This window comes from Apium graveolens, chromosome 11 (assembly GCF_009905375.1).
Source record: "Apium graveolens cultivar Ventura chromosome 11, ASM990537v1, whole genome shotgun sequence".
NCBI classification, from domain to species: domain Eukaryota; kingdom Viridiplantae; phylum Streptophyta; class Magnoliopsida; order Apiales; family Apiaceae; genus Apium; species Apium graveolens.
Window position 1 is genome coordinate 5,487,360 of NC_133657.1, and position 24,545 is coordinate 5,511,904.

The 24,545-nt window shown below is 34.1% G+C and overlaps 3 protein-coding genes across 5 annotated transcripts; 1 reads left to right on the forward strand and 2 right to left on the reverse strand.

Moving 5' to 3' along the window:
* Positions 1 to 2,171: 2,171 nt before the first annotated feature.
* LOC141698243 (uncharacterized) lies at positions 2,172 to 7,511 on the reverse strand. The gene is made up of 9 exons (XM_074502913.1): positions 7,386 to 7,511; positions 6,576 to 7,042; positions 6,399 to 6,500; positions 5,510 to 5,594; positions 5,382 to 5,401; positions 5,229 to 5,289; positions 3,030 to 3,106; positions 2,782 to 2,868; positions 2,172 to 2,637 (listed from the first exon to the last, which is right to left on the reverse strand). Exons 2-9 carry the CDS (start codon positions 7,029 to 7,031, stop codon positions 2,575 to 2,577), a joined length of 951 nt encoding a protein of 316 aa, XP_074359014.1. The 5' UTR covers positions 7,032 to 7,042; positions 7,386 to 7,511; the 3' UTR covers positions 2,172 to 2,574.
* Positions 7,512 to 17,978: 10,467 nt separating this feature from the next.
* Positions 17,979 to 19,765, forward strand: LOC141697737 (putative E3 ubiquitin-protein ligase XERICO). Of its 2 annotated transcripts, none has more exons than XM_074502250.1 (2): positions 17,979 to 18,097; positions 19,057 to 19,765. In XM_074502250.1, exon 2 carries the CDS (start codon positions 19,071 to 19,073, stop codon positions 19,536 to 19,538), a length of 468 nt encoding a protein of 155 aa, XP_074358351.1. In that variant the 5' UTR covers positions 17,979 to 18,097; positions 19,057 to 19,070; the 3' UTR covers positions 19,539 to 19,765. The 2 variants fall into 2 exon arrangements, with proteins under 2 accessions (XP_074358351.1, XP_074358352.1); XM_074502251.1 differs by lacking the exon at positions 17,979 to 18,097 and adding an exon at positions 18,151 to 18,801.
* Positions 19,766 to 21,051: 1,286 nt separating this feature from the next.
* Positions 21,052 to 23,923, reverse strand: LOC141696910 (uncharacterized). Of its 2 annotated transcripts, XM_074501060.1 has the most exons (3): positions 21,820 to 23,923; positions 21,388 to 21,499; positions 21,053 to 21,293 (listed from the first exon to the last, which is right to left on the reverse strand). In XM_074501060.1, exon 1 carries the CDS (start codon positions 23,596 to 23,598, stop codon positions 21,883 to 21,885), a length of 1,716 nt encoding a protein of 571 aa, XP_074357161.1. In that variant the 5' UTR covers positions 23,599 to 23,923; the 3' UTR covers positions 21,053 to 21,293; positions 21,388 to 21,499; positions 21,820 to 21,882. The 2 variants fall into 2 exon arrangements, with proteins under 2 accessions (XP_074357160.1, XP_074357161.1); XM_074501059.1 differs by having other exon boundaries at positions 21,052 to 21,499.
* Positions 23,924 to 24,545: the final 622 nt, after the last annotated feature.

The following is a 24,545-nucleotide window of genomic DNA, read 5'->3' on the forward strand; positions in this document are numbered from 1 at the left end:
TAAGCTGTGATACCATGTTGAGTAACTAGCTCATCTAAAACATTAAGGTATTAGAGGAAGACCCCAATAGGATCATATATTGGATGCCAAAATGTGGCTATATGTTTGTAAACTTTTCCCTTTAGCTTGTGTATAGAACTCCCTTCAAATGTAGAGCATCCATCTAATTGAACATTTGCATATTGCATTTTCTTCTTGAAAACAGAGTTAGGTTGTCATGGAAGTTTGATTCTGCATTTAGGTTTCCGGAAAAAGATCCTTAGTACGAACCATACCACGACATCCATAAACTTGTATTATAAACTTGTCCAGGCTCTAGATACTTGTGGCATGAACCATACCACGACATCCATTTTTTGCAGTACCTAAAAACGCATTTCAGTAATGACTGGTTCATTCCTCGTTCAGTATACCTCTTCAGGTTGGCGATATTAGTCCACCATGTTCTATCCAAGTCGGATTCTATAAAAAAAAATTAATGATGTAATTTTCCTCAAAATTTTAATCACATAAATTATGTAAATTTGTTGCACTTGGGTACAAAGAGGTGAAACAGGACAACTATCTTGACACTAAATTGGTTTGTTATATTTTGGCTTATTAACCTTTTGGCCTGGTACATGCGTTTGTAGCACCCTGAATTTTACGAGCTTACCCTTTGACCCTAAGGTATGTATTTTCATATATTTTTTTAGCCATTTTTATTGTGACAGTAAAAAATTGAAGGGGGGCAAAAAAGACATTTGACCTTCGAGTTGTACGGTTATAAGGGTTAAAAGGTATATTTCTCTTATATTGAAGGTGAAAAGATACACCGTAATATATTTTAAGGGCTAACAATTATTTATGTGGCATATGGATGATTTTGTACCGCATTCAAACAAGAAATTTCCATATACACAGAGATCATTGTATAATGTATAATTTGAGCATGAATCCTAGAAAAAGTGCCTGAAGAAACCTAAATATTTTAAACCCAATCCCGCCTTTGTTTTTTGGCAAACGACTTTATGCATACATTTATCAGTCAGCCTCCCACCCCAAAGAAACCTAGCAAATATAGTCTCAACTAAGTGAAGTAACTTTCTGCAGAAACAAATGTTAAATCCAAAAACCCAGAATGTTATACAATGTCGATCTTATAAGCCGAAGACGTCCTCCTTGATTCGAAGATTTGTAGTTCAGCACTGAACTCGATCATATAGTTTGTTCAATAAAGATACATTTTAAGCTTCGTAGTAATAAGAGGGATGCTTAGATAACGCACTGGAAGCTCACTCCATGTAAAATTTGTAGCACAGAGAACTCTATGAAAATCTCAGATCAGGACATTCAGAATAAGACCAGAAATGTTACATCACCATATACAAAGGTAAGATGGCTGATAGTCTCAGACTCAGTTTGTGTGTGATACTCAAAATCTGGAGAAGATGTTTTATCCTTCAAGCATGCAGTAAAAACCTCCATAGTTATGACGAATAAATAGGGGGAGGGCGGATCTCCTTGACGGGGACCAGCTTTACCACTGAAGTAACCAGCCTGAGCCATTCAATTTAATGGAATTAGATGGAGTGATGACACAGAGCTTTATCTAATCTATAAATAACGCTAGAAACCTCATCCGGTAACCCTTATAACGGTACAACTCGGAGGTTAAATATTTTTTTATGCTCACAGAGTTCGGAGGTTTATAAGCACAAAAGCATATACTTTAAGGGCCAAAAGGAGCCTTATATTTTAAATTAATCAAAGGAAGACATGATGCAATGGCCTAAGGTGCAGTTGGAGTCCGATTGTCTTACTTCTGTCCAGGCTATTAGATCTAGAACTCTGATGCAATCTCGGTTTGGCGTGGTGATCTCTGAATGCAGAGAGTTGATGCGCCGGTTAAACAACTTTGAGTTGTTATTTGTGAAACGATCTGCTAATATGATTGCCCATCATCTTGCTAGGGAATCATATACTCTCCCAAGTCGTAGTTTCACTAGATTATCTATTCCTAATGTAGTTAAAGATTATATTGAGATGGATTTGATGAGTTAATAAAATTTCCCAGCTTTTCGTCAAAAAAAAAATCAAAGGAATCTCAACTTCCTGGGAAATAGAATTACCAGGAAGTTGAAAAAGCTACATATTTAAAGCTCTACAAAAAGATGTGTACTCACATAAAATACATATTAAAGTCTGACTACATATTTAATTATTTATAATCAGACAAAATGCAATATACGTATTCAAATTGAACGTAGTGCTTATGCAAAAATCTCAGTTCGGCTGCATAAACTACAGGGTTAGTGAATTGTCAACATAGTGCAAGACATTTAAATCAGGGATGAACCCTCCACCTCTACAATTAATAACTGGCCGTTAATTATGTCACTACTGCTCTTTGACTTCGACAGAAAGATATATTGATGACAACAAAAGAAGAAACATCACGATGAAGCTAATGACAATATGGTACCGTTATACAACCCACTGATCTATTTTCTACAGTCAAAAAACAAATTTTCAGTTTCGAAAGGCCGGAGAAATATACTCTTTTCTTTTTTGCATTTCAGGCATTCCATGAAATTATTCTTCATCATCTGATGAACTATATGTTGGCATCCCGGAGTCCTCTGCCACAGTTGTATCCTATAATACATATCAAAGACAATTTGAATTTGAATTTGAATTACCTTATGATCACTATAAAAGGTAAACAAATAGAATTAAGTGGCTAGTATATGGTACGGGAGCATGGAATATTGATCATTAATTTAGCACGGAAGTTCTTACTTGCATCTTATCCCAGTTTTTCAACTTTGAATTTGTAAGCATGAAATTATCACGTAACGGAGCCCAAGAAGGACCCTCACCATCCGCCTGAATTAAAAAAGAAATATATAAGTGACCTATGAAATTGGAATTGAAGAACATCTTGCAAAATTATAAAGTCGTGTTACCAACTGAAGTGTGACATACACTTGTAAATTCATTTGCAAAAAAAAATCCAGCATAATGTAACAGATAAATTGAGATAAAACCTTTGAAGAAGCTTCAGAATGATTCGGCTTCTTGCCCAGCTCTGAGAAGAAGGCAGCATTCCTTCGCTTCTTTATAACTGACAAGATACAATAATAGGCTATATGTTCAGAATTAAATGAATGCTATTTACAATAAATGAGAGTTGCAGGGTATTAAAAATTAAACTTACCTGCCTACACTATTACATGCAGAGAACAATTTCTTTGCATTTTATGATATAAAGGGAGACCAAACAGTTTTTACGTAAAGAAATTCTAGATGCCGTGTAATGTGATATATTGAGAGACAGGATAACAAGGGCACTCTTGTTACGGAGAAGTGAGTCACGTTGTTTTGCATTACAGATCTCACTTACCCTGAATACGAATTTGTCCTCACACCCATGTCGACAAGACATCACACAGGCATCGTATGGAATCTGAGTCGGATCTATAATATTTAAACCAGACACTCCATCTTGCAACAATTAAATTTCAGAACGATATAAAAGACCCCTTGCAGAAACTTGCTTCTCGAAGGTAAGGTCTATGATTTTTGACTAAATTTCATGGATATGACATATATAATATATAATCACGTATGTAAGTTTTGTTGGTAGAAGACACTACTTTTTAATATGCATTGTTAGTAAGATCATAAAGATTTTTCCCTTATGTTAAGCTCCGTTTCCTATTCCGGATCCATATAATAGCCCCTGATGCAGTTATTAATAATAGTCCCTTCCGATTGAGTAAGCTTTAAATCCCTCTAAGTGAATGGAAAGCGACGAATAAGCTATATTTTTCTTAAACAACAATATAAAGTGATTTAATCTGCTTCTAATATTTAAGGTCATTGACAAAATTGTTGAATTTTTACATATTGCTGCAAAATTAGATCAAAATATATTTTAGTTTAGAGAGATGTCCCTAAACTTCTGAAGGATTGAGTACTACATTGACTATAATCAGAAAATCAGGCAACAGTTTGCAGGGTCTATGTATTTCATAAATACATTGTCTCAAAGGATACTACAAGTGGAGATTATGGCTGGCTGAGTGAGTGAGTAATACATTATGATAAACATAATATATTACTTACTCATGTTTAAACATGAGTGAGTGGAGATTATGAGGTTGACTTCATGTTTAAACATGTCAATTTTTGGATTCTAATTGTATAGCAGCTTTCGAAACAGTCTCTGGTCTTTAATCTTTGTATAGATATGGTTCACACTACACTAGTGTGCCTATAAGTATGCTCTGCTAGGAAATTTTAAATGTCTTTGATGACTAATGTTCTCTAATATCAAACAACAATTTTGAATATTAGTGTTCATGAATCGTGAAGTTGGCTCTCCTGTAAAGATTGATATTTTTTTAAAAAATGGAAGTTAAAGGTCTTCAGGGGTAAACACTTCAATCCTGCTCAACATTTTCATATTCTAAGTACTGCCTAGTTATCACAGTTCTCACAGATAGGACTCTGTACCAGTTCTCTACCAAGTTTCTCTTTTTTATTAAGGTCTAATTTTTTAGAGTAAGTGTTTGTTTTCTGGATGTGATGTCTTTACCAAGTGACTATCTTCACATTCATACTTTCAAATTGCTAACCAGCGTAATGGTAGAAATCAGGTGTTCAATAGAATTTCTACCCCTTCCTAACCTTTTCCCATGGTATCTATTTACACTCAAGCTTGTAAGTTAAAAGTTATAACTTAATCTTTGATTATAAATTTAAAGTTGATGATAGTTATGTTCTTTTTACATTTTTAATAGTCCCTGATGCAGTTATTTACCAAGTGTCGGAGCAGAGTCCCCGCTCTGTGTCCTATTCCAGATCCACGTCCAAATATCCTATTCTTCCAAACCAAGGATCCGACACTTGGATCTGTACCCGTGTCTGACACCCATGCCCGAGTCCGGGTAACATAGCTACATATTCTACTTGAATGCAGGGTATTGGTAATTACAGGGTAATACAATAGTTTTTTTACATGAATGTAACACTTGTACAAGAATTTACATAACCAAGTCGCATTAAAGGTTTTCAAAAAACTATTTGCAGATCATGCAGATATCTATAAGAGATAGTTCATACTTCATAGTATTAAAGTAAAGGTATGTTCTAAAGAAATTGCAGTAAACATTCCACGACTAATTATCGAGAACAAAACAATCCATATCATCAAGAAAAAAACAATCCATAACAGCACGTACCTTTTGCATCTTTCGTCCTCTCAGGGTTTAATCCCTTCCGAGCACTTTGTGCTTTGTTCACCTGTATTAGGTATTGTAACTTAAGTTTAAAACCCCGACTTGGAAGAGAGCATAACTTAAAGTTAGTAAAACAAGACGAGGGTAGCAACTTACAGCATTAAATAATTTGACCACTGAAATTCAACCAGGTAAATTGATTTAGTGAATCAAGTTAGTGTATGATAATATAATAATAAAAAAAAAAATAACATTGTTAAACAACATTGCCGGTACACAGTTACCTCCTTTTGTAGCAATTCCTATTAGAAATTTTTCATGCGTGTCCAAGAAGTTATGAGGCGGCTGGACATGTCCTTTCTCACCTACCTTGTATATAATTAAAATTTTGCAACAAGAGAAAGAAGAAAGATATTAAAAAACGAAAAGTTAATGATTTTCCGGGCACGTAAGATACAGCAACAAAGTTGTCTAAATGGCTCTTCCCTTGCGGGCAATGGGGAACGTGACACAAGGCAAGAATTTTTTATAAAAATACAATTTTAAAATAGGCTTGAAGCGGCTAACCACAGAAAGACAATTTATAATGGATCACAGCAACGAAGTTGTCTAAATGGCCATTCCCTTCCGGACAATGGGAAACATGAAACAGGACAAGATTTAAAAAAAGAACTACAATTTAATAGGTAGGCTTGAATCGGCTTACCACAAAAAAGACAATATGTAATTGATCACAACTCAAAAAATCAAAGATAAAACTCTCAATGCAATAACTTAATGTAAAAAGGTCCCTTTTTCAGTCAGAGAACAATGTTGTGGACAGGGTGAGCAGTTTCGGCGAGGGAAGGGCTGCTAGGCCACAGCAGCGATCATTATATCATGGGGGGGGGGGGGGGTTAATATTTATATATGATCAGACACCCTAACAAAATTATCTAAAGGATTAAGAGGCCCAATCATACATCAAGTTATGAACAACCTAAGTTACAATGTGATATATTAAAGCTAATAATTTAATCTAATATATTTCTCATCTAGTAACAACATATTAGTTAAAAATATGCATCTGAATTTGTTCTATTATATTCAGTTGCATAGATTAGTTGCTAACATGTATAAGATATCTTCACTAGTGTTCCTCTCCAGGAGGTGAATTAAGCAAAGATTACATACCATGTGTTTTTCTTTCTTAACTTCTCCCTTGACCTTGCGTTCCACTTCTTCTTCAGCAAGTTTCTCAGCTATAAGCTTCTGATGCACTGATAATACAGGACCCTACAAAGACACTGCCTATCAATATCATACGCATACAGATGCAACATAAGTTAAATACATAACGAAGAAGCTTACCAACACACTATCCGGGACACTCTTCTTGGTAATCTTATTAAACGCCTTTCGAAATGCATCACAACCTTTGGCAAACTTTGTAATACCGGACTGAATTTCACCATCTTCATCCTCGGACTCCTCAAAGTCCTCGCCTTTCTCCTCGCCACTCTCCACATCATCATCAGAAGATTTGTCATCAACTTCCTCTTCCTTTTCACGCCTTTGATTCTTCTTATTCCTAATCACAGGCAACGCGTCATTATCCTCCTCCTCGTCATCATCATCAGAGTCATCGGAATTATAATCCCTGGCCCTTTTCCGAAACATCTTCTGCATTTTCTTATTAACTTTGACCTTCTCACCAGAACCCTTGTACACTTTCATCTTCTTTTTTCCTTTCCCACCCTTCTTTTGCCCTAATCTTCTCTTCATCGCGACATTTCCACCCTCTTGTACTTGCGTTTCTTGGGCCATTACCCTTACCCCTAAATCCCAATTCAAATTAACCATTATTAACAACTATAATGTATCAATACACAGATTAAAAAAACCTACTAAACCACACTATTTAAACAAGAAAAAAAACATGAAAAATGACTATAACGATATTAGCTTTGAGCAATTGAGATAGAAAAATATAATTATAAATCCTGTAAATAGAGTAACTGGCATATAGAGGGTATATTAGGAGGATTACATTTGTCGTTGTCAATCATAGCGAAACTGTACGATAAGGTTTTAAAGCAACAGATTACTTACACTAATTGGCAATAGCTGATTTTTTTTATAAATATACATACAAGGATACACACAAATAAAGAGACGCACCTTAATGTCCGAGGGTTTTAGCTTTGGAATTGGCAGGGGAGGTTGTATAATTTTGATACTTTCTTCGCTGTCTTCAAACAAAACCCCTAAAACCCTTAATTTCTTCTTATTTTGTTGGGCTTCGACCCGGCCCATATGTTCTGGGTGTGCTTAGTTTAAAATTGAGAAAACCAAGATCTGGACAAATAATTAGGAAATAAGACTGGGCTGGGTATTTGAAGTTAAATATGACCAAAATTTCTATCTGGATTAATTATCCAAAATGTCTAAAGGCACCTAATAATACCTAAAATATCTTTTAAATATATATAACTTACGTGCGTATTCACTTTTTTATTTTTACTAGGTCAAACTATTTTATAAGTTCCTCAATTTAATGTATAAACAAATAGAATCTTCGTATTTAAAATAATTAAAATTTTAAAAAAAATTCAGTTCAAATCTTCTTTTACGACGGTTCATGTCATTTCTCGCTCGGCCAGCGAATCTTCGCGCTCGTTCAAAATTGCGAAAAAAACAGAAAACTTGATTTTCACAATTTATTTTTAGATGTTTGTTTACATGATCAATCATCGTTTTAAAAAAAAATGTAATTTATTTAAAATTTCTAACAGTACTCGGCGAAGTTAATCACTATACAATAAAGCTGAAATTTAGTAGATCAGAAGCCTCTGGCCCTCTAGTGACGGGCGAGATGGGCAACTACGCATTCTTTTATGCATTCAGGTAAACATATGGTAGTATTCTATTTTCAATTTTCATACAGGCTATGCATTATGCGCAGATGATGTTTTAATGAAAATTAATTGCGGACGACAAAAATCTGATACAGGGGCGTTGGGGTGCATCAGTGCATGTGATGTACTAATGTATGTATAGCCAGGTTTTGAAGGGGAGAGATGGGGCCGCTCCACTTGGGCAAGTTAGGTCGTCTCCGCCATGACTCATGAGTTCTACACATGCTAACAACTTTACTTACAAATTAGTATGCTTCCCGTGGGTGTAGGGCGGATCGGAATTCCGGTCCGATCCGAACGTTAATAGAACGAATATGGATTAATTAAAAAAAAATCCGATCCGGTAACGATCCGATCCGATAAGAACCGGATATGGATTTAGGCCAATCCGATCCGTTAATGATCCGATCCGGATAATTTATTATTTATTAAATATATATTATAATAAATTATATATAAAAATATTATAAATTGATCACTGTCTGAAGGTTCTGATAATAGATTATAAGTTAGCATATCCAAGTGGTACAACAACAACAGTGCTTATCAATGGGTTTCATACTCCCAAGAAAGACAAGAATGCGAAGTAAGAAATCTTATTTAAGTATGTAATCCTCGTCTGAATAAGAAATTGTCTGAATAAGAAATTGATATCTGGATAACGACAAATATAAAAGTTATCTACTTTCTCATCATCTTTTTGCTGGAAGTAGATTCATGGATTTATATAAGAAATTATGTTTGTATTTCATTTTTTAAATATAAACGGATCGGAATTCCGATCCGTGATCCGGTGATCCTAATGGATCCGGATATGGATCGGGCTATAAAAAAATCCGATAAAAATCCGATCCGGATCCGAACCCGGTAAAATTAAATGGATCAGGATATGGATCAAGGCCGATCCGATTCAGATCCGATCCATTGACAGCCCTATGTGGGTGTACACAGATCGGGTTGGACGGGTCGAGAGAATTTAGCAGCCCAACCCAATTAATTCGGGTTTTCAAAATGTCAACCCAAACCGAATCGTTTAAATTTGTAAACCGAACCAATTTGTAATACTTCGGTTTAGATCGGTTTTGATCGGTTTAGTAAATATTCAAATCAAATATTAATAATTATAAAATAAAGCGGAAAATCTCAAAATCTGAAACACTTGAAAATAATTCAACAAAATATTACAATCATCTATCTCAGATATGTCTTAAACATCCTAAATAGAGTGATAATATAATAGTTAGTTTTTAAACGTTTTTTAAATATTGAACTCGATAAACAAAAATAATGTCACATTCTTTAAAAATGGAGGACCGACAAATTAGTATGCTTCCCCTTCCACTGGTTCCTTCTCTTTGCGTGAAAAAAGACTGATTCGGTCAAGCGAAACGAGTTTCGAGCCGAGCGTAATTTGTTCCGAATTTAATCGAGTCGAGCCGATCCGACTCCTTAAATAATCAAGTCTAAGTCTTGCTAAACGAGCTGGTTTTAACCGGTAGAACGAGCCGGTTTGTTTATTTTTATGCTTGTTCCACGTGGATAAGGCTTGTAGTGCGGCGGTCATGGATCACGTGAACATCATATGGGCAAGCAGACTTGTGTAATTTTATATACAAGCATGATGCAAGTAAATGCAAGCAGAAGAGGCAGAAGATCAAGTTTTCATTTTAAATTTGGATTCAATGAACTTGAGGGCCAAACAACTCGATGTGAGAGTGAGACAATATCTATCCATTTCTTATAGAGTAGTATCTGCATTACGCCACTAGATTTGATTCCTGATTTTGAGTGCATATTAATACCCTCTGCGATATTAATAGCAGTTTATGTGAATTGAACACTTGCTAACAAATCCCTTGTTTCAAGGCAGGGAATGAGCTACACAAGATTTTGATCATCCCCCCAAGTATACCCATGTGCCCATCCAGATAGAAAATTATCTTGAGGTATTTTCTACATGCTTGAGGTCAAAAATCCGATTTCTAATACCTGCGGGTGTAATGAATTAGTAAAAAAGATATTATGGTTCAAATTGACCTGTGTTTGTTATAGTGCATGTAATTTTCGAAAATTTTACAACTTTTTTTTTTTGAATAAGAAAAATTTACAACTTAATACTAACATCAAAGTTGGTCTTTTCCTTCAACAAAAACAGAAAACAACAAAATGGACATAGCTTTCAGATAAATTTGAATTTTTATAATTTGAGAAAGAGGGAAGTAGGGCTGCACACGAGTTGAGCAAACTGACCAATCCGACCCAACCCAACCCTTTTTCAACCCGAAAAACCCGACCCCACGTAAACCGAATTATAGATGGGTTGTTTTTTGATCAACCCGATATAAATGGGTTGGTACAAGTTACAAATATTTTTACCCTAACCCAACCCAACCCAACCCGATTCATTAATATATCATCCATAATTTTATATAATTTTTTAAGTTTGATATGTATTTATACATTTTCTCGTATATTTTCATGTAACTACTATAATATCTTAATTTTTTAAGTTTGATATGTATCATATGTTTTCACGTAACTACTACAATATTTTAAATGGTTTGTATATTTTTTTTCCATCTCCAATATCATATTAAGATTTCTAAGTAATATGATAGAATTTTATTTGTTCAATTTATGTTTGCATATTCATTTCATTTACAGATGTCTCGTTAATTTATTTGGGGATGCATGTGATTTATGATATGATATAAATTACTAAAACTATGATGTTAATCAAATTTTAATATTAGCACTATGATTATAAGTTGTACACATTTCATTTTTATTTAAATTTTTAAAATAAGCGATAATAAATAGTTTTTAAATTTTTTTATCGGATCATTCAACCCATCCAAACCGACCCAACATGACCAAAACCGATGTACGATGGGTAGGATTGGGTTACAAACTTATATTTTATGGGGTGGGTTAAAAAATTTCAAACCAATTTAATTTGGTCGGATTATAAAATCGCCTCTAACCCGGCCAACCCGACCCATGTACAGCCCTAGAGGGAAGTATAGCCCATATTGCCTAAACAAGACATTTCTTGGAAATTTCTTTTTTAGTGAGTTGAGAGTAATAAGTTTATATACACAAAAAGACAGGTGAAGAAAAGACCCTCATCTTATCTTGTTGTTTCTTGTTCAAGTGAGGGGAATGAGAATGGAATCTGGAATATATATATATATAACACATATAGTAGTGTGTACAAATTATATACCTCTCAATTTGAATGTTAATATTATAACGGAAGTATTAAAATTACTATAAACTTAAAAGAAAGAACATAAATATGCAGAAAAGGAAAATTTTATAGCATAGGTTTAGGTCATGTCCTATAAAATTTATATAATACCCTGTATACGGTTCTAGAAAATCTTAAATAAAATAGGTTTAGAACACGTGACCGTACCATATAATATACGATATCGTAAAACTTACGAAATCCTAGAGTTTGAGACATTTACCGATTAAAGGCATATTCCAACTGTCAAGAAGGGAAGGGGCCATGAATCATGATCATCCCCATGGGGGCCTGGGTCGATCTTGATAAACCAGAACTTCAGTGCTTAGTGCTTACACCTGGTAGGGGGGGAATAAGAATGCTCCTTTTAGAAGCTGACACGTAAGGGGTCACTTATCTTCTCTTGCGGGCTTGCAATTGATAGAGATGAGGCCATTCATGTAATCATGTTAACACGCGGAGGATTTGTTTTGGTTAATTTTGGATCCAATTATAGATGCCAACGACGTCTATGTATCACACTATCAATACATAGTTGCATCATTTTTCCTAACAACTCATTGCTACACTTGTCGCTCCATGTTTCATCCTAAATATCGAATTCTTTTGGTGTACATTTTCAATCAAATCGAATTGGGATGGGTGTTCTTTAGCTTAATGGATATTTTCATTTGGTTCCTAGAAAAGATTGAAACGTTAACTGTATATTTTTATATTACAAATGAGTTATTTCTAAACCTTACTTCCGAATTTTAAGAAATGACAAAAACAAATGGACATTAATTAAAGAAATTCCACTTTCATTTATTAATCTGCTCCCCAATTTATACAATTTATACTTACTACATTATAATAACTAACTTAAAACTTCTGCGATATACGGAAGATACATATTTTTTTAATATTATATAATTTTAAAAAAAATACTTGAATTCAATTCTTAATTTTGTTCATTTAAAATTTTAAATGATATGACTTCATGATATTATATAAGTAAATGTATATTTTTATAATTTTTTAGAACAATAAAACTTATTTAAAGTGATAACATTAGTAAGGGAGAAATATTATTATAATAAAATTATTATTTTATTGAGGGTAAAAATATAATGTCTCAATTATGTTGGTACCTTAAAAACCTATTATTTTAGCATGGTGATTACTTAATCGATTAATTATAACTCTATAAAAGATATTTAAAAAAGACAATATTATTGATTAAACGATATAATTTTATTGATAATTCTAAGTGTATTTTTTTAAAAAAATGTTTTAAATAAAATTTAATTTTTATTTCACATGAATAGGATACGAATTATACTTAATCTAATATTAATTTGATTTATCTCGGATCAGTGATTTATATTATTTTATTTTAGCCCGATGTCCAATACACCGACCAAATCAAACTAATTATTTTTAGTTTAATTTTATTTTTTTTTAAATTCCATATCAATAAGATAATTTTGTTTTAGACTGAATAATTAGTATATATGTTTTTTTGTTGGTCGAATTGTATTTTTATTTTATTTTGTGTTAGGCTGAATCAATTGTATAATATATTTTTTATCCTAGATATATAAAATATATTATTTTGTTTATCCAAGTTCATTAGTATAATTTTTTTAGGAGTATTGATAGTATTATTATTTTATCTTAACTCGGGTCACATTAATATCAACCAAATCTTAAGAATTATATTTATTTTATTTAAATTTAATAGCCCGAAGTAACAAATTAGAATGACAGAGAACTCGATATGAATTAAAATTGATAGAAGAAGTTGAATTTGACATAAATTATAGTGATATAAAGTTCGATACAAAATAGAATTGAAATTGGTAAATTAATTGAGGAAGTTGATTTCAATATCAATTAGAATTAGAATTGATCGACCCAATAATTAGAATTTGAACAATTAAGTAAAGGTAATTAAGTAATTACAGCAAATACCGACCGACCGACTACCAAACTTTTAATATTTCGTCTATTATAATATAGTATAGATTAGAATGAGATCTAATTTGATACTTTTTTGATTTGATTTGTTTATTGTCAATTATGACCCATTTTCTTAGTCAAGTAATAAGGAACTTTAGATCTAAATACTAAAATAATACAACATCCAAGTTCTTGGGTTTGAACCCCGCCAATAACAAACTTTTATATTATTATACATTACCCAGATTTTATAATTTGAATCCCGCCAACATCAAACAAGCAAACAATAATATTATTATGTATACATCATCCTAGTTCTCACGTTCGAATAACATGTTAGATATTGCGTACAATAAAATATAACGCGAATGGGGTAAATATGTTTCTTAGATTTTAATTTTCTTTTGAAAAATGTTTAGCTTAGTTTGAACAAAAACAAATATGAATTTGTATAGATAAATTATCTGACAGTGAACATACAAAATAATTTATCAAAAACCCACTTAATTGTATTAATCAAGTTTGTTTTGCTACAAATATGTGTTCTAAGAAATAAGAACCCAACTACAATTATTGCGAGAGAATACAAGATTTTTCTAGATCTTTTTTGTTACATCTAAATTAAGGACACGTGCATACTTTATAGACCAACAACACGGATTTACAAAACTTGCACTAAAATGTATTAACACAGTTTCTAAAGCAACCTTGTCTATTTCCTTTGGTGTTAGCAAATCTATGCAAAATCTTGTGGGTATGTGACCATTCTTTATCTATTGAATCTTGACCCTTGATCTTGTATTCTTCAAGCTGCTTTCGTAGTCTTTCCAATTCAGTGAATGAATTTTTGTTGACCGATGATCTTGAATCTTGTTTGCATTATGAATTATAAGATAGGTTGTCGAGGTCACCTTTTGTCTTATAGAGAAGTGACGTATCGATAAGTGAAATGACTTACCGATCTCTCGAGTTCTCGACATATATAAATGAATTGTTGAGGTCTCTAGTTCTCAATATTAAAGAGTATAAGATCTTGTTTGGGGCTTCCTCTACTACCTTAAGATTTTAGAGTAACTAGTTACTTAACATGGTATTAGAGCTCGATTTAGGGAGGGACTCGGGTTCGAGTTCCCACCCCCATATATTTAATTTAAATATTTGTTGCCGGTATGATATTGGTATTGGGTGTATTTATCATTTTCAACTGTAGCGAATTGTATCGTACGATTGAGGGGGAGTGTTAAAGAGTATAAGATCTTGTTCGGACCTTCCTCTATTACCTTAAAGTTTTAAAGCGACTAAATACTTAACACTCGACACGTAGAATATCTTGTCGACATCTCTAATTCTCGAGATAGGATTTTGACTAGTCGACATCTTGAGATCTCTACATGAAGATTTTTGACTTGTCGATATCTCTAGATCTCTACATGAAAAAATGACTTATCGATATCTCCAGTTCTCTATATAGGAAATTTGGCTTGTCGGTATCTGAGATCTCTACATGCATATTGACTTATCGATATCTCTTGGGACTTCTCGATAAGTCATTTTGGACTTCTCGACAGACTTCTCGATATCCCTTGATCGGTGACTTGTTGATATTTGACTTAGAACATTTTTCCTAAAACAATTTTATTCAAATTCAAACTGCTACACTTCTCTCTGAGGCATGATCAGGATTTGATGTTCTGAAATTTATTGCTTAGCTTGAAGGTTGTTCACTAAAAAATTCCTCAGTCTAATCTACTAAACATTTTTACAGACTTAAGGAATACATTTACATAATACATATATAGATTATCATGCAAGTTAACCTTAGGGTTGCCAATATGACTTAATCTTGTTATATACAGGCATGTCTTTCACAACACATTCATTTATATTATTATTTATATTTATAATGATATAAATAATCTCTCACGATCGAATTTCACCAGCAACAAATATTTATATTATTATTTATAAACATACTAATAAGACGAATGGTTTAAATCACATCAATTATATATTTTTTGTACTATTTAATTTTAACTAGAATTATACATTCAAATTAAAATTCTCGTAATAAGGTAATAATTCTATATTAATTAATTTTAATATTGTGTTAGTTATATTATTTTTTAATAAAAATTAAGAAATATAAAATATTAAAATAAACTCGTGCATCACACGGGTAGTAAATCTATATTTAAAATAAGGAAAGTACGTGATAATTAATGAAAATTTGACATTATTTTATCATATCACCTACTCCATTTTCTTCTAAAACCTCAGGTGCACCTGGGAGTAAATGCGTCATGTTTGTTATTACTTATTAGCCATCACAGACTCGGTTTACCTTTTTGAGTTGAATTATATAATTAATTTGTTTTCCACTTTGCTCTTAATATGATATTAAACTATTATTGATAACTCAAATCTGCGGCCCAGTCCTTCCGACTCCGCGCCGGGACACTTGTTGTGGTTGTGGTGTAGCGGTGATTGAGTGTCTACAAAACAAATACTGTAAAGGGGGTTTGAGGCTCGCAGCATCTCCGGTGTGAGAGTAAGAATTCGCTCTGGAAAGATGGTGAAGATAAAAATGTAAGGCGGCTGTGTGTGTATGATTGTGTATAAGAGAGCGTAACCGCTAAATCCCTTCCTTTGGAGTATATAACTATATATAGCCCAAGGGTTGGGTACCTTTAGATCAGGATCGTTCATTGCTGGGGGCGAAGGACACATGCCTCAAATGGATTTCATACACGTGTCTAGGCAAGCACCGCCTTAGAATGTACTAAAGGTGTGATGACGCATGTCTAGCTTGTCTCAATTGTTGGTTGTTGATAACTGTCATTGTCACGTGCCCAGGTCCGTACCCATGTACCACATATGCTCCTCCTTAGTAGGCCGTGAAATTGGCTTGGTCCTGGGTCGTGATGAATCCGGCTTCCACCCTGAGCCTGACTCACCTTAGAGCCGGGTTGGATTTCAGCTCGAGTTGGATTTCAGCTGAGAGGTTACCTTAATCCTGGACTGGGCCGGGTCCCTGCTCCCCTTAGATTTGATCCGCCTTGGTGCAGAGTTGAATCATAATCAGGATGCTTATGCCTATCAATCATCTTATAGGCGATCTTCGTAGTTTGTTGATATATTACTTTTTTCCATGTTCTATAATGTTCAAAATTCAATCCAATTATTATCTCGTTTAAATATCCATAATATTATAGGGACGTGACTCTCATATTTATTCATTTAGTGATATATCAGCTCTTCTTGTATTAAGTGAGATTGAAAATTCGATTTTAGTTCTTATTTTCCTTAAAAATTCATCATTTTATAGGATTTTGTGTGTGATTTTAATACCTATTTTCTTGTGTAAATCATTGCACACGACGTAAAAATTTCAAATATCAATTTCAAGATAAACGAACCCTGCACAATTAAGCTACTCATGTCAAAATTAAATAGGTTAGAATATAATATAAAATCAATTTTGATCATTTCTTTAACACTTAAAAATGAAAAAATCGATTAACTCAAATTCTCTCTCGCACGAGAGTCAGCCGACCCACCTCCTTCTAATCCTAACCGCCCTCTCTTTTTTCCCCACCCATTCTACCCATCTTCATCTCAATCTCTTCCTTTTGTTTACTTTTTTTTTCCCAATAAAATCGAGATTTGTTTCACAAAATTTGAAAAATCCATTAAAATTCTTCACTTTAGTTTTTCAGATCTACTAAGGTAAGAGCTCAGATTGTATAATAAAATTCAGTTTTGAATTCCAAATCTCTAGTCTAATAACATATTGAAATTTGGTGTTTTCCGAAATCTTTAAATTTTATGTCTTTTTGGTTTGTGCGATGTCGTAATTGTGTTGAAAATGAATTTGATTGTGTATTAGGATATCCGGATATCTCTCATCAACAACACTTTCGGCAGGTTTATAACTGGTGTCCGACATGTAGATAGCTGGGTTGCGCGTGGAATGGTGGTGAAAATCAAATGTGCTTACCTCTCACAAAAAACATTTGTTTATAATATGAGGCCTCTAAGCTCAATTGTTGCAATCGAGTCCTCTGAACATTACGCTATCAATGGAATTTATGTGAGGGTCATTTGTGAAGTTACTGTTTTCGGGTGAAATGCATGCTGGATTGTTAGGGAAACATTACTTTCATTTTTAATTTTCAAAATATTTGTTTTCAGTTTGTTAAACAATCCGGAAACAAAACGACTAATTATTTAGATCTGTTTATTTTTTGACCTGATTGCATAATTAGTTGGGATTGTCCGATTGAGTTTCTTTTAAATTATTAATGAAATATGTTTTAATTTTTGACAAAATCAAACTTGAGAAGATATAATATAAATTAAATTATTAATTTAATTTTTAACACTTCAAAATTTAAAAGAAACGGATTACTCTAACATTGTGTTAAAAAATACATATAAAACTTTTATATATCTAATATTATAATTATACTTCTGAAACTCTATTCATATTTAACCTAATTGATAAAATTCTGAATTCATCAAAATAAATCAGATCGAACCGAACCGAACTGAACACATGCAACATGCAACAGGTCGTTTACGGCTCTAGAGTCTAGTCTAGACAGTGGGCGCCAATTATATACAGGATATTCACATCGGTGCTGTCTCATTCACTCACCCCCTGTTTGGTCTCTTTGTGTATATATATCCCTCCCCTACCTATTTACTTTTCCTCCAAATAAAGAAAAACAGCCAGCTTTTTTCCAACTGGAATAACATCATCCTTCTACTTTCAAGCCTACCCAGTAAGTACTCTTTCCTTCATTTTCACCTTATTTTTATTTTTTTTAGATCTCGTACTCTATTTAATTCTTGCCTTAATTTTGTGTGTTTATTTGATGTTTCTAAAATCTGGGTTTCATGTTAAACATCAAAATACAACTACCCTTTTCATTTCTTTGTCTGATTTTGATTCTTTCTGATCTGCTTTTGATTTTTTAACCACTTCTCAAAATCCATTAATTTAAAATAGTTTATTTACTTGTACAGATTTAGATACTTATAGAATCTGTGTTTATGTAACTTGATCAGTGATCACTTTGCTTTTCAGCTAAGTCTTTTAATTGCCTGGTTTGTAATTTAATTGAGTTTGAGCTTTGATTTCAAAAAAAAAAATTGTTTTGATCTGGATTGAATCTTAGCCGTGATTTATACACAAGATGATTGTTTATGTCAACATGACTGGTGTTTCAGAAATCTGAGAAGTAAGTCGATCTAAAACTCTAAGGTGTCAGAAGAAGGCTCGAACAAGATCTTATATTCTTTAACTAAGTTGGCATAATCTTGGTACAACCAATAAGCTTATTTTTCTTGAAGAGTATTTTTGTGTACATCAATTATTATGTTAATTAAAGCATAGAGTGTTTTCAGATAACTTACACTTCACTTTTCATCTGAGTGAGACATTTGGTTTGGTTTGGTTTGGTTTGCGAAAGCACATGGATTATTGGTATGGAAGTTTGTTTCTTTTTTGCTCTTTGCACTACAAATTAACCAAATGGCTTCTTTCTATGTAGATAAATAAGCCTTCTTTCTTTATATCTTAGGGTTGTTTTTTTTAATCGTGCTTATATGAAAATCCATACTATTTTTAAAACCTTTTCTTAGTTAGTTTTCATTTTTTGATCATATGGCTTTTCTTCTTTCCTTTTTAAGCGTTTTTGTTATCTGCTACTGTACTTATATATCCATTTATGTTCGTTAGGTTCCGAAGTAGATATGGGACTCTCGCAATACCCAAGTCCAGCTGATGCAGGAATGCTATGCATAATTTTGGTTAACACAGCTAAATACATCTCTATGATGAAGGAGATGGTCCGGTTTGTACTTAAGACTATAGGCATCGATATCGTATCGTGGGAAGAATACAACACCACCGATAGCCCCTCAAGCTCATTAGAATGTTATGAGAACTCCTCGGAAGCCTCTATAGAAGAGTTTCGTAGCAGGATACCTGCAATGCGATATGACTCGTTGTGTTCTAAGCAACTTGAACATGATTGCTCTGTTTGCTTGACCAATTTTAGACCAAAGGCAGTGATCAACCATTTGTCATGTGGCCATGTCTTTCATCAAGTTTGTGTGGAGAAGTGGCTGAAATATCGGAAGGTCACCTGCCCTAACTGCCGGACAAACATGATCCCACAAGACGCAGAGGAAGAAGAAGAAGACACTTGTCCAATGTGAGACAAAGACGGGAAAAAAAGATACTTGTTCAGTGTGAGCGGTTTGATTGATACGCACCATGAACAAGTATCTATGTACAGCTTAGTAGTTTATAGGGAGTTTGTAAGTAAGTCTGGTGTACTCTTGTATTTATATTGTATATGCCAGGTTTTTGAAACCTCTAGTATGCGGTCTTTTTGATGAATACGTGTATTGGACATGTAAATGCAATGTGTCAACTTATGTTACAGAGCTAGCCTGTCTTTTGAGAAAGCTTTGCTAAGTTAGATTCATGATTCCTTGATCACCTGATGTGCTGTCTTTTGAGAAAGCTTTGCTAAGTTAGATTCATGATTCCTTGATCACCTGATGTGCTGTCTTTTGAGAAAGCTTTGCTAAGTTAGATTCATGATTCCTTGATCACCTGATGTGCTGTCTTTTGAGAAAGCTTTGCTAAGTTAGATTCATGATTCCTTGATCACCTGATGTGCTGTCTTTTGAGAAAGTTTTGCTAAGTTAGATTCATGATTCCTTGTGAACCTGATGTGCTGTCTTTTGAGAAAGCTTTGCTAGGTTAGATTCATGATTCTCATGCAGTAGGTCTCTGATAATTTGTTCTTCTGTACCCGTGTGGTTTTGCTTCTGCAACGCACAAGGGATTCAAAGAAACAATTCGGATAACTGGCTCCGTGTCTAGTTGCATTGGTGCTTAACTTTTAGAAGTGAATAATTAGATTAAAGACATTCAGAAATAAGAGGGTAGCGCACTAATGCGCCTTCCTTTTCATTTTTATACAAGAAAGGGCTAGCAATAACAATCTTTAACAAACATTGTCGTATAACATTTTGTTATATCCGTTTTTGTATGGTGTGCGGATAAGCACACAATAAGGAGTTAGGTGTCAAATTTTTATTGGTTCTTTTCAATAGTTATGATGGATGATAGACCCCTGCATACACAAAAATTCAAACCAATAAAAATCCACAAACTTATCAATTTTTTATTAGAGTGCGCTTATGGGCACAAACTAGACAAACCATATTATATTTTCGTCAGGCTTCCAAAGTTTGCAGCCGTACTGTTTTATATGAATTTTTCCTCTTTGCCCTTTTTTATTGCTTTCAGATGAAAGCAAGGCTGATAGAAAAAAACTAGCACTATATAGTAACAGTTACCCTTTTACATCTTTATCAACTCCCCTGTTAATTTGTATGTATTACTAAGATGGCGAAAGTTAAGGTACTAGCAATTCAGAATTCAGTATTGTTTTTTATATGCAACCAGAAAATTAAGTAAAAACTTGCATGGCTTCAGAATATGAAGATAGAATTTCATGAAACTAACATGCACTTCCAGCTTCCAGCTGCCATCTACATGTGAAGAAATCGTTAGCACGTGTAAAGAAATCGTAGCGATTAGGTTTGTTTTATGATCTTTGAGTAAACCATCCTGCAGAGCCTTAATTGATAGTCTTGCAGACTGAACATCAAGCAACAATCTACAGGCTAGTAAAATAAACCAGTCATAAATGGGATCAAAGTGAAAAGGGAGGAAATATCATATAAAAGATGATGCACCAGTTAGCACTTGGCAGTGCAATTTTACAGCTACACTGATTTGATGAGGCAGATAGAGTCTCTGCTAGCTTTTTTGAGTTCTACATTACTAGCTTACTTTCTTAAGTGTTGGAGGGAGTCTGCTATCCTACCGGACCTCTGGTTTAGTCCTTGTCAGTTAACTGGTTATGGTCATTGAGTTTCTGTTGAATTCACCACCTAAAGAAAAAAGTTATAATAAAAAAAATTAAATTAAATAACTTAACCTTTCCACTTTCCAGTGACCAATAGAGATGCTAGGTTCATAACTCACTGCCGCTTGCTTATATTTGGCTAAGATGTAAACGTGATCGGGTCATTTTCTGACAAGTGACAATCTTTTAAACCATGATATGAGCTTGCGGACAAATATTTTCGTATCCCCTCTGTACGAAGAAACAATGTCCCCATAAAGATAAGTTGACAAGTTTTGAAACTAAAGCAGCACATCAATTTTGGAAGATCACAAAGATAAAGCAATTTTAAAATAAATGTGTGATCAAGAGTAAGATATATGAACATAGTATCTATCAAAAGCGGATTGAAACAGTATGAAATAAAAGAAAAGGTGGAGCAGGCACAAATATAATTAACAAGTGCAAATCAAGCAACAAACAGTGTCATTATCCAAGGTACAATAATCCAGGAAAATGTACGTAAATATGCTACCACTTCAGGAAAAAATTTGCATAAGCAACACAGGTACCTAGTGATACACGTGGGTACTACATCTAGCAGCATTGCGTTCTCAGCCCACACAGGTACAGGGTTAGCTGGCAGAACTGCAGGTATTAACACCATCCTTGCAGTCCCTGGTGAGGTCATTGAAAGTCTCAATCTGCCTTTTTCCCCTCAAGAAAACTTCTGTATCAACAGAGGCCCTCATGTAACCATCAAATTCAACGGGAGCCCCATTGTTAAGCTTCATGGTCTCAAAATACCACTCACTGTTTTCATCCCAAAGATCTTTGTATTCATCCAGAAAATGAGTGGAAAACTTGTCCTTTAGAGGGTCAAAAAAGGAGGTGTCTGGTTCATCTGTTGCAATATACAGGTTCCTTCCTTCATCAACTTTCTCTTGCAAGGTTGATATTAAAGCTTCAGGGGCAGTATCTGCTGCCAGATTAGGCCATAGTTCCAAGTTCCTTGCCTTCTCACCTCTAACAACATGAACAGAGTCGAAATCCCAATTCAGTTTTGTAGCAATTGCTGAGACGATATCCATCAACCTTCTGGATTTCCATATCATGTGCCAAGGCCGTTGAATAACAGACTCCGCTTCTCCTTCACACACCCTGTACCAGTAATTGTCAGGCTCCACCGAGCCAAATTTCCTCATGACCAGAGTATCTTGCACTTCTGCCAGCTTCATTGGCGTGATCTTAACATCTTCCACGAGGAAGAGAGCTAGTCCATCTTTCTGGTGCCACTCGTTCCAATCTACCCAAAACTGAGTCTGGTCCAGCACAGAAGCGGACTCCTTCAAATGCTCAAAATCGAAGTAATACCTGAAATCCTTCCCTTCTTCATCCTGACCGGATGAAGTATAAATTGAAGACAAACAAATGCTCATATCCATAACCAGCGTCCTATTCAGATACTGGGCCTCCCCCAAAGCACACATGAAACTCCATAAAAAGTGATCCATGCTCTTGCATCTCTCTCCACCCCCATTGTAAAGTAAGTACTTCCCAGTACTAAACGACCCCTCTGTTTCAATCGTAGGTAGAGTATCATTCACAAACTCCCCAACGACAGGCAAAGCAGCACCTTGTTGTTCTTGATTCACTTGCGGCTTTTCAAATCCAGGTCTCTGATTCCTCTTCCTCTTCCTAGCATTCCCTCCCGAATGATAATCCCCTATCCTCGCCACACTCAAAGTACAATTATCCGACCTATGAATCGTAAAGCTACGATAATCCTTATAAAACGCAGCAGTCTTCCCATCCTTGGGCCTAAACCTCCACGCCATATGACAAGAACTATCATTATACCCCCTAACTGGCTTCCCAAACCTATAAAAATGAATATCCTTAAACTCCTCAATCGCAGACGTCATCAACAAATGAAAAACATCCGGATCCGTACAATCAATCGGCTTCCCAATCTGCGACTGACACTCAAAAGCCGTAACCTCATCCGCATTAATATCCTCCCTCAACGGAACCCCCAAATTAACATCCGTAACATTAATAAAACTCTCGAAAACAGTCTGATTCACCGCCATAAAATCCTCACCAGTCTTAACAACAGTACTATCCGACTTAAAAGTGGCATTCAAGTCAGAAGTCAAAAACATTGTAATCTTACTATTCGGATGAAACAACGGGTCTTCGGGTTCATATGTAGCCGCGATAATCGTAAAAACCAATACAGCAAGTACAAACATTGTGAAGCATAAATTACCAATCATAGCTAGGGCATTTTGGCCCAAATTCTCGGGCCGGAAACTTCCGGCCCGAGATAAAGTAGAACGGCCCCACATTTCAATTGTAAACTAAATACTCAATTAGGGTTACTACAGAACAAGCAGAGTGGAATTAATAAGATACTAAAATTGAGTGGAAGCTATTAGATCTGAAAATGAAATACAAGTAAAGAGTGTAATAACAACAGAAGCTTGTACTATGATGTTAGAATTTAGACACGCATGGAGATCGGTAGGCTTAGGTTAGGGTTACCTGTAATAGAAGAAGCATCAATGGAGAACTAACTAGCATCTCAGTCGTCACTATTATTAATTGTGTGCAGCTAAGATTGAAGTTGTACTAAAAAAGATGGGTATGAATTATGGAAAGACTACCGCTTATACACCGTACTTTTATTTTATTTTATTATTTTCCTCGTCTATGTTGATATATTCAACTTTTGCTTTTTTAACCTCACAAAAAAAAACTTTTGCTTTTTTAAAATTAATATTCTCAAACGACGGTTGGGGTCGGTTTGAGCGGGTCCTAACGATCAAATCGAAGAGAATGATATATGACGAATTTAATTAATATCAAACTGTTCAAAATTTGTGACAGAATTGGACCGGACCATAATTAAATGATTTGGTCTTATCGATAACAGTTTGAAACCAAACTAAATACCAAAATATTAAAAGAATATTCTTTTAAATTTTAGGTACAACTATCACACATAAAATACTAAATTTAAAGATATTTAAGTATAAATGAATATGTGAAGTATAAAATAAATTTATATAATTTTATGATAAATATATATATTCATAAAAATTATATACAATTATTAAAAATATATTAATATAAATTAAAACGGTCCAATTTGACCTTCAGTTTGGAGATGAAAACCAGGACAAATCGCAAAATAACGATTTTTATTCGTATCAAACCTAAACCAAACCAAACAGCTGAAAAAATTAAAAGGGCAGTTTGTTCGGTTTGATATGATCCGATTCGGTCAGTTTGA